Source organism: Lynx canadensis, chromosome C2 (genome assembly GCF_007474595.2).
Source record: "Lynx canadensis isolate LIC74 chromosome C2, mLynCan4.pri.v2, whole genome shotgun sequence".
Classification (NCBI taxonomy): domain Eukaryota; kingdom Metazoa; phylum Chordata; class Mammalia; order Carnivora; family Felidae; genus Lynx; species Lynx canadensis.
In genome coordinates this window covers 149,855,351-149,869,426 of record NC_044311.2, presented here as the reverse complement: position 1 = coordinate 149,869,426, position 14,076 = coordinate 149,855,351, and the positions used below count along the sequence as shown (strand labels likewise).

The 14,076-nt window shown below is 42.6% G+C and overlaps 1 protein-coding gene across 4 annotated transcripts in view; it reads right to left on the bottom strand.

Annotated features, from left to right (window-relative positions):
* The window catches only part of MORC3 (MORC family CW-type zinc finger 3), a 41,838-nt gene extending 28,482 nt beyond the window's left edge, over positions 1–13,356 (bottom strand). For all 4 annotated transcript variants that reach the window (XR_003971876.1, XM_030330167.1, XM_030330168.1 and 1 more), the window contains exons 1-4: positions 13,272–13,356; positions 2,991–3,063; positions 1,404–1,536; positions 297–511 (exon numbers count right to left, since the gene is read on the bottom strand). Coding sequence is in view for 3 of the 4 variants with exons in the window: in XM_030330167.1 (XP_030186027.1) it covers positions 297–511; positions 1,404–1,536; positions 2,991–3,063; positions 13,272–13,310 (460 nt within the window). In the remaining variant the exon portion in view is untranslated. The remainder of the gene's footprint in view (positions 1–296; positions 512–1,403; positions 1,537–2,990; positions 3,064–13,271) is intronic.
* Between the last annotated feature and the right edge of the window lie 720 nt (positions 13,357–14,076).

Here is a 14,076-nt window from a genome sequence, read left to right as displayed (position 1 = left end):
AGGCAGACCACACATCTTATTAGACATGATACAACTGAAATACAGAGGGGAGCTACAGGAAGCTGCACACAGAACACAGCCACCTTGCGTTAGGGGTTTCTAAGGCACAATTCCAACGGAAGAGAGAAAGGGACAAAGGGCTGCCTCAGATGTTAAGAGGCAATGGACTGGAACAAGAGCTACAATGCACACTGTGATTGAAAAATGAGAATCGAGAGGAGGGCAAAAGGAGGGAATGGTTCACAATATTTCTTCAGAGTTTCTCCACAGTTTCTATTTCAAAATCAAAAGGATATGGTGTTTGTTGAATGCCACAATTGGGACAACAACATGTTCTGCTTTTATGACTTCCAAGTAGGTCTGAGACAAGAAGCCCACACTCATGCTTTCTCCGTTTTTGGTAAATACAATTGCATCTTTACCCAAACGCATAGAACCTGACTTGAAGCCATTCCCATACAAGCCAACTGGGACGTGACCATTCATGGTGACTTTGTCACTGAAGCCAAAGCTAAAAAGAAAACAAAAAGGATTTTTAAAATAAGTACGTATAATCTTCATTTTTTTAATTCAAAACCTGTAACATCAAGTAAAAAACCTGGGTGTAAATGTTAGACTCAGCCTTTCTAGTTGCATTTTGAGGTGTTTCCCCATCTTTGAAAAGAAGAAAACTAAACCCATGCTGCAGGGCATAAGGGTGACACATGCTGAACCAGAAGGAGCTCCTTGCCTGGCACACCCTGTCCCAACGGCTGAGTTCTCAGGTGGGCTCCTGAGACCCTTGAGATTTCACCCCACGGTATTTTAGATATGTCTAAATGTGAACGATTTTCTGAATCTGAGCAAGCCCACTGCGGTATGATTACTAACGGCGCCAAGTGGAGTTTCTGGCAACGCAACATGTATTTGAGAGACAGCGGAAAGGGCTTGGCTGCCACATTTCTCTACTCTGTATACCTGGACTACGTACCTCAGTTTCCCTTTCAGGCACATTTGGCTGCATACTGACATCCTATTCTACGACCCTAGAGCCCAAGGCTTTGTGACTATTTTATCTTGCTTCCTTACACTCTGAATCCCTTTAAAATTACTCCCCACCAAAAGTGGCATTTTACTGGCAATACTGGCTAAAACTAATTAACGCTAGACTGTAAATAACTGCCATCAGTGTTACCACTCTAAAGGAATGGTGGAATTTTAGGTAAGTCAGACGTGGTGGGGGAGGGGGAGGATGGTAGGGCTTGTCTAATAATCAGCAGAAGATGATGGGAAGACTTGAGAGCACACAGGGCACTGTGGGTACCACATGTGTTTAAAAAACAAAAACTACAGGCGATTAAGTATGACACCGGAAACCCCTGGGTAAAAGCAAGGTTTTCAAGAAATGTGACATTCTGACATACCTTAGCATTTTGTGTAATTTATCTGAAGTCATACCATTCCCATTATCAGTGAATGTCAAGCATATATGGTCATTTATCACCGTTTTGTCAATCCATATCTGTTTAGCGTTCACATCGGGATCGTAAGCATTGTCTGAGAAACAAAAGTTTTGAGAAACTCTAACTTTGCATTTTGAAAGAACAATCAGTTCAGTAAAAGCCTTTAACAGGCAATCTATTTTTCAAAATTTTTAAAAACCGCAATGCTTATGGAACTCCTAAGACTTGAAAACACGACCCTAAACCATACCTTGCTGTACGTGATTCATTCACCGATCAATACAGAGTTAACTCTCTCCAAAGCCCTCCATTTGTTACACAGAGAACAAAGATTGGTACCGACTGTACTGAAAAAGTACAAACGAGAAGAATCACCACGCCAAATCGATGATCAAGACAGGGAGGTCTTCTTCTGTCCGAAGAACCAGCCCGGCTATCGAGTGAGAAACTGAGAGCTGAGTAGCACTACACGTTGAGGTGGAGGGAATGCCACAAGTTACTGAATAAATTAGAAAGCAGTGATGTTTTCTGGTAAACTGGACACACAGATGAAGGTTTACCTTCTACACCGTTGTTCAAATTGTGGCCCTCTCATTCTAACCAAAGTTTCTGGTGGCTTTTATATTTCTATGATCTCTGTACAGATCCTCACTTAACACTCTTGTTTAGCAAACACTCTTGTTTGTCTCAGAATAGGGAAGGAGGAAGGAATATGAAAGAAAGAAAGAAAGAAAGAAAGAAAGAAAGAAAGAAAGAAAGAAAAGAAAAAGAAAAAGAAAAAGAAAAAGAAAGAAAGAAAAAGAAAAGGAAAGAAAGGTGAAAAAAAATGTCAACAGAAGCAGTAATAACATCAGCTTTCAAACTAAGTTCCACCGGAATATCCCTGACTAAAATTACTTTCTGAGGTATTTTGAAATCTTTAGGACTAAACACAAATAATGGTTCTCAAACTATCCTTCCATAAGGGAGCCTACAATTAAAATAAAATAATCTTTTTAATCAGCCACTTCAGGAAAAACACTCTCCTGCATGAATCTTCCAGAGGAAAAAATCATGACCCATCATGCAAATGTGATCCCAGTCGTGCCTCTTTTCTCCTGCTCATTAAAACACTATTAAAATACAATTCTATACCCAATCATTCTATTGGAGGAAACAATAACTTATTATCACAAATCAAATGTAACATTAATCCCCCTACTTGCTAACATCAGAAAAATCCATTGTTACACATACTTCCAACGATTAAAAACCACAATTCCCATTTTTGCAATAGATCAATTTCTTTTATAATCATAATTATACTACTTTCAACATGTTTTATGAATTTGGCAAAATATTTTAATACTAATACAGGGAAAGTTGAGGAACAATTAATTTGACATCGATCTGAATAGCTGTTATACTAGATAACCTTTACCAATGGTTATCATTCAAGATCCATCTGTTTTATTAAACAGCACATTTGCATATTATTTTGCAATGAAAAGCTTTTTAAAACTTCACTCACAAGCAACAGATTATACATGAAATGTCAATTTTACATACCTATTAATTCAGCAACTGCACTGAATGGCCAAGTGTGACTAGTAGAATTTGTATGTAAAAACTTCGGGCAAAGCTGAAACAAACCAATGATTCATGTAAATTAATTCAAGTCTTACTTTTGAGACAGAAACCAATATAATTTTCTGTCCCTGTATTAAACAATTCTGGGACCAAATAAAACTTATAGCTGCTTGCTTCAGGATATACGTGGAAGATGTAACCGAGAAATAAGATTCTTGGAAGGCTGTGTGAAACTACTGAATAGTTCACTCATCAAGACTTGCCTCAAAACTCTTGCCTCCTCGGGTCCACCATTCCAAAGCTATGCTATCATAAACTGCCCAATCAGAAAGTTACCCCCCTTACAAGACTTACCTCAAAATTACTGTGAAAACACAACTAAGATCTTGCCAATGGGGTGTTTTCTCCTGAGTGCGTTAGGCTTAATAAACTTAACTTCACAGGGGCACCTGGGTGGCTCAGTCGGTTAAGTGTCTGACTTCGGCTCAGGTCATGATCCCACGGTTCGTGGGTTCGAGCCCTGCATCCAGCTCTGCGCTGAACGCTTGCTCAGAGCCTGGAGCCTGCTTTGGATTCTGTGTTTCCTTCTCTCTCTGCCCCTACCTCACTTGTGCTCTGTCTCACTCTGTCTCTCAAAAATAAATAAATGTAATAAAAATTTTTTTTAAAATAAACTTCACATATTAATCAACGGGCTTTTCTAGTGGTCTTTTGGAAAATCAATATTTGATACCTTATTATTTACTCCAAGTTCATTACAGTTATAACTGCAGGAGTGGAGTAATATACATTTATCAACCATTTTTACAGAATGTCAAAAGAAGTTCAAGTGAAACAAACGTTACTGATTTCCAAGGATTTTAGGTCTGATTTTATTCACAGTAATACAGTATAGAAGACTACACCAATCAACCTCATGCTACAGAGGATTCTCCAAAATTCCTTAGAAAGATATCAAATGTATAAAAATGTACAAGCGGCTTTGAAAGGCCGAGGCTGGAAAATTTCAATATGCAGACAATTTCCACGCAATGGGTATCTTATGTTCCTTTTAAACAGATCAGCTCACATTTAAAGGAAAAAAAGAGAGTGGGCACTTTAAGATGAAGAGCCCTGGAAATGGGATGAGATTATACATCAAACCAGCTGTGTTTGCAGTGTTCAGCTGCCGCCACAAGGTGTCAGAAAGAGGTCGACTTTTCCTCTATCTGCACTAGACTTTAAACAATCCCCAAGCATTCATTCACCATCAGCCTGAAGTACACATGTGAGAAATGAAATTCTGTAGAAGAGCAGTCTTCAGACGGGAGCAGGGCACACATTCATGTAATGTGGAATGCAAGTAACTCAGACTTTCTACAGCATACATTACAACGAGATTTTAATAAAAATCAATTTCCAGATCTTCACCCTGCACAAGAGACCTTTTCTCAAATTAATCTACCTGAGGACCGTGCCAGGACCAGCCATCAGGAGGCTCTTCACATTCCAGCCCCTCCCCCTGAGCAATTACCAGGCTACCAGTTACAGAAGAATGGTACGGTCCCCACCTGTTCTAATTTTATAAAGGGGCAGGGCTTTAGAGTGTGAAACCACTACCAAAGGAGAGGATTAATTAACCACCAAAATCCCTTAGAGCATTTATCTTTGCTCTATTTTATACATTCTGTTAGACGTGAAGTCTGGAGTTAGAAATGCTACATTTTGAATTTTAGATGTATGAACAGAATGTGATAGTGGTAATGTCAATTTTCATGTAATGTCTTCAGCCTACACATCAGTTCCAAACTGACACAGCACACATCGTTCTTGAGCAAGAATCCCAGGAGAGCAAAGCAAAGGCGGCATTATTTCAGTAAGAAATAATGAATAGCAAACAGTGGCTTTCTGGATCTCTAAACATAAGCAATTATTTTCAGCTATTCTTTAAAAAAATTTTTTTAATGTTTATTTATTTATTTTGAGAGAGAGGCAGAGAGACAGCAAATATGCAGGTGGGGGAAGGGAAGGAGAGATAGGGAGAGAGAGAATCCCAAGCAGGCTCTGCACTGTCAGCACACAGCCCAACGCGAAGCTCAAACTATGAGACGGTGACCTGAGCCGAAATGTAGAGTCAGATGCGTAACCAACTGAGCCAGCCAGGCGCCCCTCACCTATTCTTAATTCTCAACTCTATGTTGAGAACATGTCATTAGCTAGGAGGGGGGGAAAAACACCCTGGGGCAGCCAAAGCAGTAATAGATAGACGCGCGCGCGCGCACACACACACACACACACACACACACACACACATGCACACGCGCGCTGACACGTAGAACAGAGTATGCTTAACTAGGTGTGTGATCTTGGGCAAGAAGCTTAACCTCTGTGCCTCAAGTTCTGTCATCTATAATAATGAGGATGACAATCATATCAGCTTACCAGGCTGTTAAGAATATTAAGTAACTTAATATTTGTAAAACGCTCAGGAGACCAACAGAAACATAGTAAGCACTGTGTGAGTTCTTTAAAAAAAAGTTAAGTGTTCCTTAACGACACAACTGAGCTCATATAAAAATAAAAATGAGGAAAATCCTTAATGGCCTCAAGTAAGGAAGGAATTAAAAATAAGATTTGATAATGAGGATGCAATGAGTGACTGGAATACAAAGGTTTTGGTTTTAATTGTGACTCAGAGATAGATTTGGAAGTAAATGCCCCTCTCCCCACTGCTCTTCCCCTCCATTAGCAGAAGAGGGGTGGGAATCTGCTTCATGGGAAGCTTGTCTGTTTGGATCTGGATGCTTAAAAAAAAAAAAAGTGTAACACGAAGTTCTGTAAAAAGAGGCATGCCTTTGCTTGGGTTAAGTGTTTCAATTTATATAACCTGCAGAACCACTATGGAGACACAGCCTCAATCTGACAGCACACGATTCCCTACGTCATTATTTAGGGGAATATTTTGAGTACACAATCTAAAATAACATTTAAGGGAACAATCCACCAGGAGAAAATGTTAGCAGGCAAGATATGCTAGTACTAGACATCACCCCCACCCCCAAACAGTAGGAAACACGCACAAAAAAACAAGATGCTCTGAAGACCACACAGATTTTTTAAAGAATCAATATTAACTTTTAGAATCAGGGCGCCTGGGTGGCTCAGTCCTTAAGTGTCAGTCTTTGGCACAAGTCATAATCTCGCGTTTTGGGAGTTCAAGCCCCTCGTCGGGCTCTGTGCTGACAGCTCGGAGCCTAGAGCCTGCTTCGGATTCTGTCTCCCTGTCTCTCTGCCCTCCCCCCACTCGCACTCTGTCTCTCTCTCAAAAATAAATAAACGTTAAAAAAAATTAGCATCGGGGCGCCTGGGTGGCGCAGTCGGTTAAGTGTCCGACTTCAGCCAGGTCACGATCTCGAGGTCCGTGAGTTCGAGCCCCGCGTCGGGCTCTGGGCTGATGGCTCGGAGCCTGGAGCCTGTTTCCGATTCTGTGTCTCCCTCTCTCTCTGCCCCTCCCCTGTTCATGCTCTGTCTCTCTCTGTCCCAAAAAAAAATAAATAAAAAACGTTGAAAAAAAAATTAAAAAAAAAATTAGCATCAACAAATAGTCACAAATTTAAAAAATCAGTTAAATATATAAAACTTTTTGGAAGCCTGAACACATAGAGTGTTCACTTAGGCTCCCAACTGAAATTGCTCTGTAATGAAGGGAGGAAAAAAGGGAATAAACCCAGAAGAACAAAAACAATCAGAGAAATGATGGATAATAGTACATAGAATAGTCCGTGGTTTGGATAACGACAACTGATTTAATAGCCTGTAAAGAGCAAAGTCTGAAACCTATAGGAGAGGGGAAACAAAACAAGAAGCAGACCAGGAAGGAACCTTGGCAGAACTCCAGAAAGCCTCAGGAATTAGACTTTTGTGGCTCTGAAGTCAAAGGTACCAGAGGCTGTATGAAAACAAGACAGGTTTGGGGCGCCTGGGCGGCTCAGTCAGTTAACCGTCTGACTTTGGCTCAAGTCATGATCTCACGGTTCGTGGGTTGGAGCCCAATTGTGGGCTGGCTCTGTGCTGACAGTGCGGAGCCTGCTTGGGATTCTCTCTCTCTGCCCCTCCCCTGCTTGTGCACGGCCTCTCTCTCTCTCTCAAAATAAACAAACATAGAAGAAAAAGAAAGAGATGGAGAATAAGAAACAGTAAAGACTCCCCCCACTCCCCACCCCCGTTCCTTCTTTCATCCTGCAACTACTCTAAGCAACCCAGCAGAAAGCGGGCAGTCTGTTTTCTGGAGCAAGTGATGATGGCAGCTCAGAGACAACGAACATAGGTGGGTTAAAGGCAAGTCAGCAGACAGCCCAGAAAAAAAATCCTCACATATATGGCCAAATGGTCTTCCACAAGCGTGTAAAGACCACTCAATGGGGAAGGGACAGTCTTTTCAATAAACAGTGCTGGGAAAGCTAGATATCTACACACAAAAGAATCAAGTTGCACGTTACCTCACATCATACGGGGGGGGGGGGAATTAAAATGGATCAAAGATCTAACATGAGTTAAAACTATAAAATTCTTAGAAGAAAGCACAGGGGAAGAGTTTCAGGACACTGGATTTGGATCTTGGATAGGACACCAAAAGCACAGGAAACAAAAAAATCAATTGTACTGTATTAGAATTTAAAACTTCTGCACATTAAAGGATACAACCAACAAAATGAAAAATCTATGGAATGGGAAAAAATCTGCAAGTATGTGGTACAAGGTTAACATCCAGAACACATAAAGAACTCCTACACAAATCAACACCAAAAGGACTAAAATCCTGAATAGTTGACAAAGGACCTGGATATTTCTCCATGGATGGTACACAAATGGCCACTAAATACAAGAAAAGATGCTCAACATCACTAATCGTTAGGGAAATACAAATCAAAAGCACCGTGAGATACCACCTCACACTCATTAGGACGGTATTATAAAAAAATTTTTTTAATCTTTATTTATTTTTGAGAGAGACAGAGAGAGACAGAGAGAGAGAGAGAGAGACAGAGCATGAGCAGGGAAAGGACAGAGAGAGAGGGAGACAGAGAGAGAATGCGAAGCAAGCTCCAGGCTCTGAGCGGTCAGCACAGATGCACTAGATGCAAAATTCCTCTCTAGAAAATAGAATAATTTCTAAAAGCTCCATTTGGTTCTTTTACAAGTTGTGCATGGGGCTCGACCTCATGCACCGTGAGATCATGACCTGAGCCGAAGTTGGACACTCAACTGACTGAGCCACCCAGGTGCCCCAGGATCGTATTATAAAAGTAAACATAGAATTGTCATGATCCAGCAATTCCACCGCTGGGTATATACTGAAAATAAATGAAAGCAGGATCTTGAAGAGATTATTTGTACACCCGTGTTTATAGCAGCATTATTCACAACAGCCAAAAGGTGGAAGCAACATAAATATCCATCAACGAATGGATAAACAAAATGTGGTATATTCATACAAGGGAATATTTTTCAGCCTCAAAAAGATACCTTGACACATGCTACAGCTAACCACCTTGAGGACATTATGCTAAGTGAAATAAACCAGTCACAAAAAGGCAAATAATTCATGACTATACTTATATGAGATACCTACAGGAGTCAAATTCACAGATAGTAGAATGGTGGTTGCTAGGGGCTATGGGAAGGGAAATGGAGAATTATTTTTTAATGGGTACAGAGGTTAAGTTTTGCAAGATAAAAAGAGTTCTGGAGACTGTACAACAAAGTGAATGTATCTGAAGATTTTTTTTTAAATGTTTATTTTTGAGAGAGAGAGAGACAGAGAGAGAGAGAGCGAGAGCATACGCACCTGCACATGCATGTGGTGGGGAGGGGCAGAGAGAAAGGGAAACTGAGGATCCAAAGCGGGCTCTGCGCTGACAGCAGAAAGCCCGATGCGGGGCTGGAACTGACGAGCCCTGAGATCATGATCTGAGCCGAAGTCGGACGCTGAACCGACTGAGCCACCCAGGTGCCCCACGATGTGAATGTATGTAACACTACTAACTTGTACACTTAAAAATGATTAGGATGGCAAATTTTATGTGAAGTGTATTTTGCCACAATAATAAACAAAGAGATAAATACCAAGTCAGCACACTGAACAATGTGACACGCCTCCTTTCCCTAGCTGAGCTTTCAGATGAGCTACCAACCAGAATTATATATGCCATGGCAAGAGACTAGATGCAAAACTCCTCTCTAGAAAACAGAATAATGTCTAAAAGCTCCATTTGGTTCTTTTACAAGTTGTGTCAAGCCCTTCTGGATAGCATCTTATTTTTGTTGTTCCCACTTTTTAAAAACTTTTAATAATGTTTATTTTATATTTTGTTAAGCTTTTATTTAAATTCCAGTTAACGTACAGCGTTAATATAAGTTTCAGATGCGCAATATAGTTGATTCAACACTTCCATAGAACGCCTAGTGCTCATCACAAATGTTTAAGTTATTTTTAACAAACTTATTTTCTAACACTTCCACTCTTTATGGTCTTACAAATACTGACATAGGGTGCCCCCAACAAAATATAACCGATTCCTTCCTGCCTGATCACCCAACACTGAAGCCCACCAAAGGGGCTCTACTCATGTACAAACATCTTCCAGTCAGCTTTTAGTGTCTCACTTGGAAATGTAAGCAGGTTAATCACCTCCGGACATTTGAGAATGTGTAAAATTAGAAATCAAAAACACGCAGAAAAAGGAACAAAGTAGTGGCAATGCAGTGAGCAAAACAAAACAAAAACTTCACAAAAATACTATGATCAATATGCCCAGCAACAGCAAATACTTTGTCCAGGGAGACTTTAAAAAGACATTCAGAGAGTAAGATAGTGTTTATAATAATTAAACACATGGTAAGAGAAAGGTAAAAGAACAAATGGAGAAAATCTCACAGAAAAGAAAGAAAAAACAGTGAGAAGGAAAACAAGAGACAACAGAGAACAGAAAACTAGAGGGATGAAATTTGTCAAATAAATGAGAACACTTTCCTGATTATGAAGGACTTGAGTTTCTAGCCTGAGTGCCCAATACAATGCACAGAACTCTATCACAATAAAGCATGCCTTTAAAATTCTAAGAGAATCATTTGTAACTTAGAATTACAAACCCAGCTAAATGATATGTAAAGAGAAAGCAATGTATTTCCAAGAAATGACATAAAATTTCTTCTCGTGTACTCTGCTTTCAAGAAGGTATACCTGTTTTTGGAAGGATGGATGGGCTCCGCCACTACCAGGAACAAAAATAGCAAGTATTTACAGAGTGCTTACTATATGCACAGGCCTTTTATACGTATTTACTCCTTTACTGTTTAAAACCACCCTTTGAAGTGGATAAATTATGCCCATCCTTCAGACTGGAAACTCAGGCGTAGAGAGTAAGTAACTTGCCAAGGTTACACATCCAGGTGTCAGGATTTGAACCCAGGCAAGTGGGCTCCAGGGCCCATGCTCTCAGTCACTGACCTGTTGTCCCTGCCAAGGGAGTAAACCCTGAAAGAGGAATATGTGGAATGGGGACCCAACAAAAAGGGGAAGGAAATTTCCAGAAAAATGATAAAGGGAAGTCCCCAAAACACAAGTGAGCCAACAAAACTGACAAAATATTGGGTGTGCTTGAACACATCTGGAAAAGATTTTCTAGGTCTGTGAAAGTTTGGATGAAAGAGTGATCAGTACAGACCAAATCTAAGCAAACAAAATACAATTATTAACTTCAGAAAAACAAAAAGCTGTACAGCAAAGGAAATGCAATCATAGTTCTGTTTGGCTCACTTGTGAATTGTGGTAAGAGTGATAAATCAGACAGTAATTCAACAAAAAAGAGAGATACGTGCATTGGAAGGATGGGAGGAGGTGAAGAGTGTGCACATGTCAGTTAAATCCATAGCAGACTACTGGAAAATAACAAAATGGTACCAGCGTTTTTACTTAGAAATATGGAAGCAAAAAGCAACAATTTAAGTGTTTTCGTCACTCTGCAGTCCATTCTAAGATCTCTCACCCTCCAAAATTAAAAAAAAAAAAATTGCATAATTATGGTTCACCTCTGTGCCTTAGGTTCTACGATTTTGACAAATGCATAAACTCATTAATTACGAGACTCCCCTAATGAAAACATTTGAGAGCTATATGCAAACAATGAGCAGGACTATATTCCAATGAAACTTTATGGAAACTGAAATGTCTATGTCACATAATTCTTCTATGTCACAAAATATTCTTTGATTTTTTTCCAACTGTTTAAGGATCATTCTTAGCTTGTGGGTCACACAAAAACAGGTGGCAGGCTGGATTTGGCCCATGAGCTGTAGTTTGCCAATTCCTGTCCTAAAGCAAGAAGATGGGTGGAGATACGGTCCAGAAGCTGCAGATGGGGGACTTCTGTCAATGGGGTTCCAAACAGCCCATATTACCCACAAAAGAAAGATTTAGCACAGGGACAGCTGTTTCACCCAGACAGCCAACTAACAACACTACCGGTCTCTTAACCCTGTTTTGACCTTTGTCTTTGCTCCCTTTATCACCTCAATCTTGAAAAGCCTGAGACATTGCAGGGGCCAGGGAAGGAAAAGAGAATCCAAGTGTAGAAATAGGACCCAACCAGTTCACTCCCTTTCCCCTCTACACGATTCTGGTCCACAATGTGGCCCAATCTGGGAAGGGGAAGGGCCAGGCATTAAACTGAATAAGAGATTTTAAATTAGATGAGGTCACACTTTACAATACCTGAGGCTAATTGGAGTGTTATCTGCCCAGATCCATTCAGGCATGGAAAAGAACCATTAGCAAGTAATATTTAAAGCCAGACGTAAGAAGAATAAAGTTTTCTCCATATTCAAACTACTAAATACTATCTCATTCAATAAGCCAGTTATGTAACCAAAGGACCTTCATTCAGTATGGGTAAAGAATGCTTATAGATCAATAAAAATTTCTCTAAAAGAGAACAGAAAAATGGACAAAGGATACGAATAGGTTATTTTTTGTAATGTTTCCTTCATTTTTGAGAGAGAGAGAGAGACACCCCAGCGCGCTTGAGTGCGGGGGGCGGGGGACAGAGAGAGACCAGAATCCGAAGCAGGCTCTAGGCTCTGAGCTGTCAATAGAGCCCAAGGCGGGGCTGTAACTCACAAACTGGGAGATCGACCTGAGCTGAAGTCAGACACTTAACCAACTGAGCCACACAGGCGTCCCATTTTTTTAAGGAGTAAAATGTTAATAACTTTTAACTTCACAGTCAAGGAAATGTAAAGTAAACCCACGTACATTTCACACTCGTCACACAGGAAAAATTGTTAAAGTCCAACAATACCAGGTGTGGGTAAGAATCTGGATAAATCTAAAAAAGTCACAGGGCAATGCACCATTTTTAAAGCAATGGTATTACCACCCGATTGTTCAATTTAACGAGACTAAGGTAGACATTCTCTGGCAAGAGTCACCAACCTCAAAAGAGGAGGTACACTTTCGCATATCAACACCAACTTTTTAAGGATAATCAGGCAGAGAAGCCACGCCCACATTTTAGGAGGTGAAATGTTAATTCTAGTGTGCGACCGCTCCCTACGACTTAGGACTACTAGATACGAGAAATACTGGAGGATTTCCAAGAACGCCCCGAAACAGACACGACCGAGAGGCTACAGGAAACGGGAGAGCCCAGTGACCTGGGGATTTGGGCCCGAGGGCTTAACTGGAGGGAAGCGGCAGGAATGTGAACGAATCAGGAAGACTCGTTCCGGCTCGCTGCACCCCATCCCACTGCCTAGAGGTCAATGCCGCCTGGCATTTCGGGCCGCGATCTGCCGCTGCCGCTCCCCCCCCCCCGCTCCGGGGCGCCCCGCGGGTCCGCAGGCCAGGAAGGGTCAGGGGCCCCGCTGTCCGAGGGGCGGGCGACCCGACCACCGAGGCCTCGCCCTCGGACGACAGCTGCGAGGCAGCCAGGAGGGAGCCGGGAGGAGGGGCCGCGGCCCCGGCCCGCCCCGAAGCCGCGAAGGCAAAACAGAAACCTATCGCGGAGGAAACGGAACGCAGCCCGGCCCGCGCCGCCCGACCCTGCCCGCCGCCGAGCGGCTCCGCGGACGGGAGCGAGATGGCCGCCCCCTCCCCCGGCCCCGCCGCGGCCCCAACCGCCGCGCCGACAAGTCGCCACCGCCCACTGCCTGCCCCCCCTCGCTTGCCCGCCTGCCCGCCCTCCTGGGACACGGCCCGCTCCACCCCTCGCGGCTGCTCACCGCGCTGAGGCGGATCCCGCTGGGTGGCTGCGCCGCCATCTTGAGCGAGCTACAAAGCCAGGACCGGCCTCGGCCGCAACCCGACTGGGAGGCGGCCGGGAAGACTGCACGGCCTGCTGGGCCCACCCACTTCCGGGGCGGGGCGCGCGGCCGCCCCGCCCACCCACTTCCGCCTCGGGCGCTGTGGTACGGAGAGCTGTGGGCAAGGTAAATTGAGGCTGGTTTAAACCAAGAACTGGGCTCGCAGCGCCCGGCCCTGCAGGGGTAGGGCGCATGCGTGAGACGGGCGGGCGCGAACGGGTCGCTGCATTAACCGGACCTGGAGACCTGAGGGTCTGGAATTCGAAGCCTATAGCGACGTGTGCCGGGGCCCGGAGAAGTGCGCTCCAGGCGCCTGAGCTGGCTGGACGTGGATTGCGCCAAAAAAGCCATCCCATGCCCACCTGTGTCCGTGTGATTTGAAACCTTGTTAACGAAATGTAGATTTTGTGCATACTGGAGTTGTCCTGGAAATTATCATCCTTCATCCTTATGAAAAGAGTCCTTTCTCGCATGCACATTTATTCGGTGTCGGCTTGGAGCCGGGCACCGGGCTGAGTGAGGAAGATAGAGAAATGAAGAAGTATAGGGTTGTTTGTTACATATTGCAGGTAAAGAGAGGATGGAAACGGTTTTGTTTTGTTTTGTTTTGTTTTGTTTTTAATATCCATTTAGGTTTTTTGCTTTTTGTTTTTCCTTTTATGTCTTTGTGCTGATTTGGGGTAAGTTTAAGCACCTGTCAGGTCTCCAACACTTGTTTTTGTTT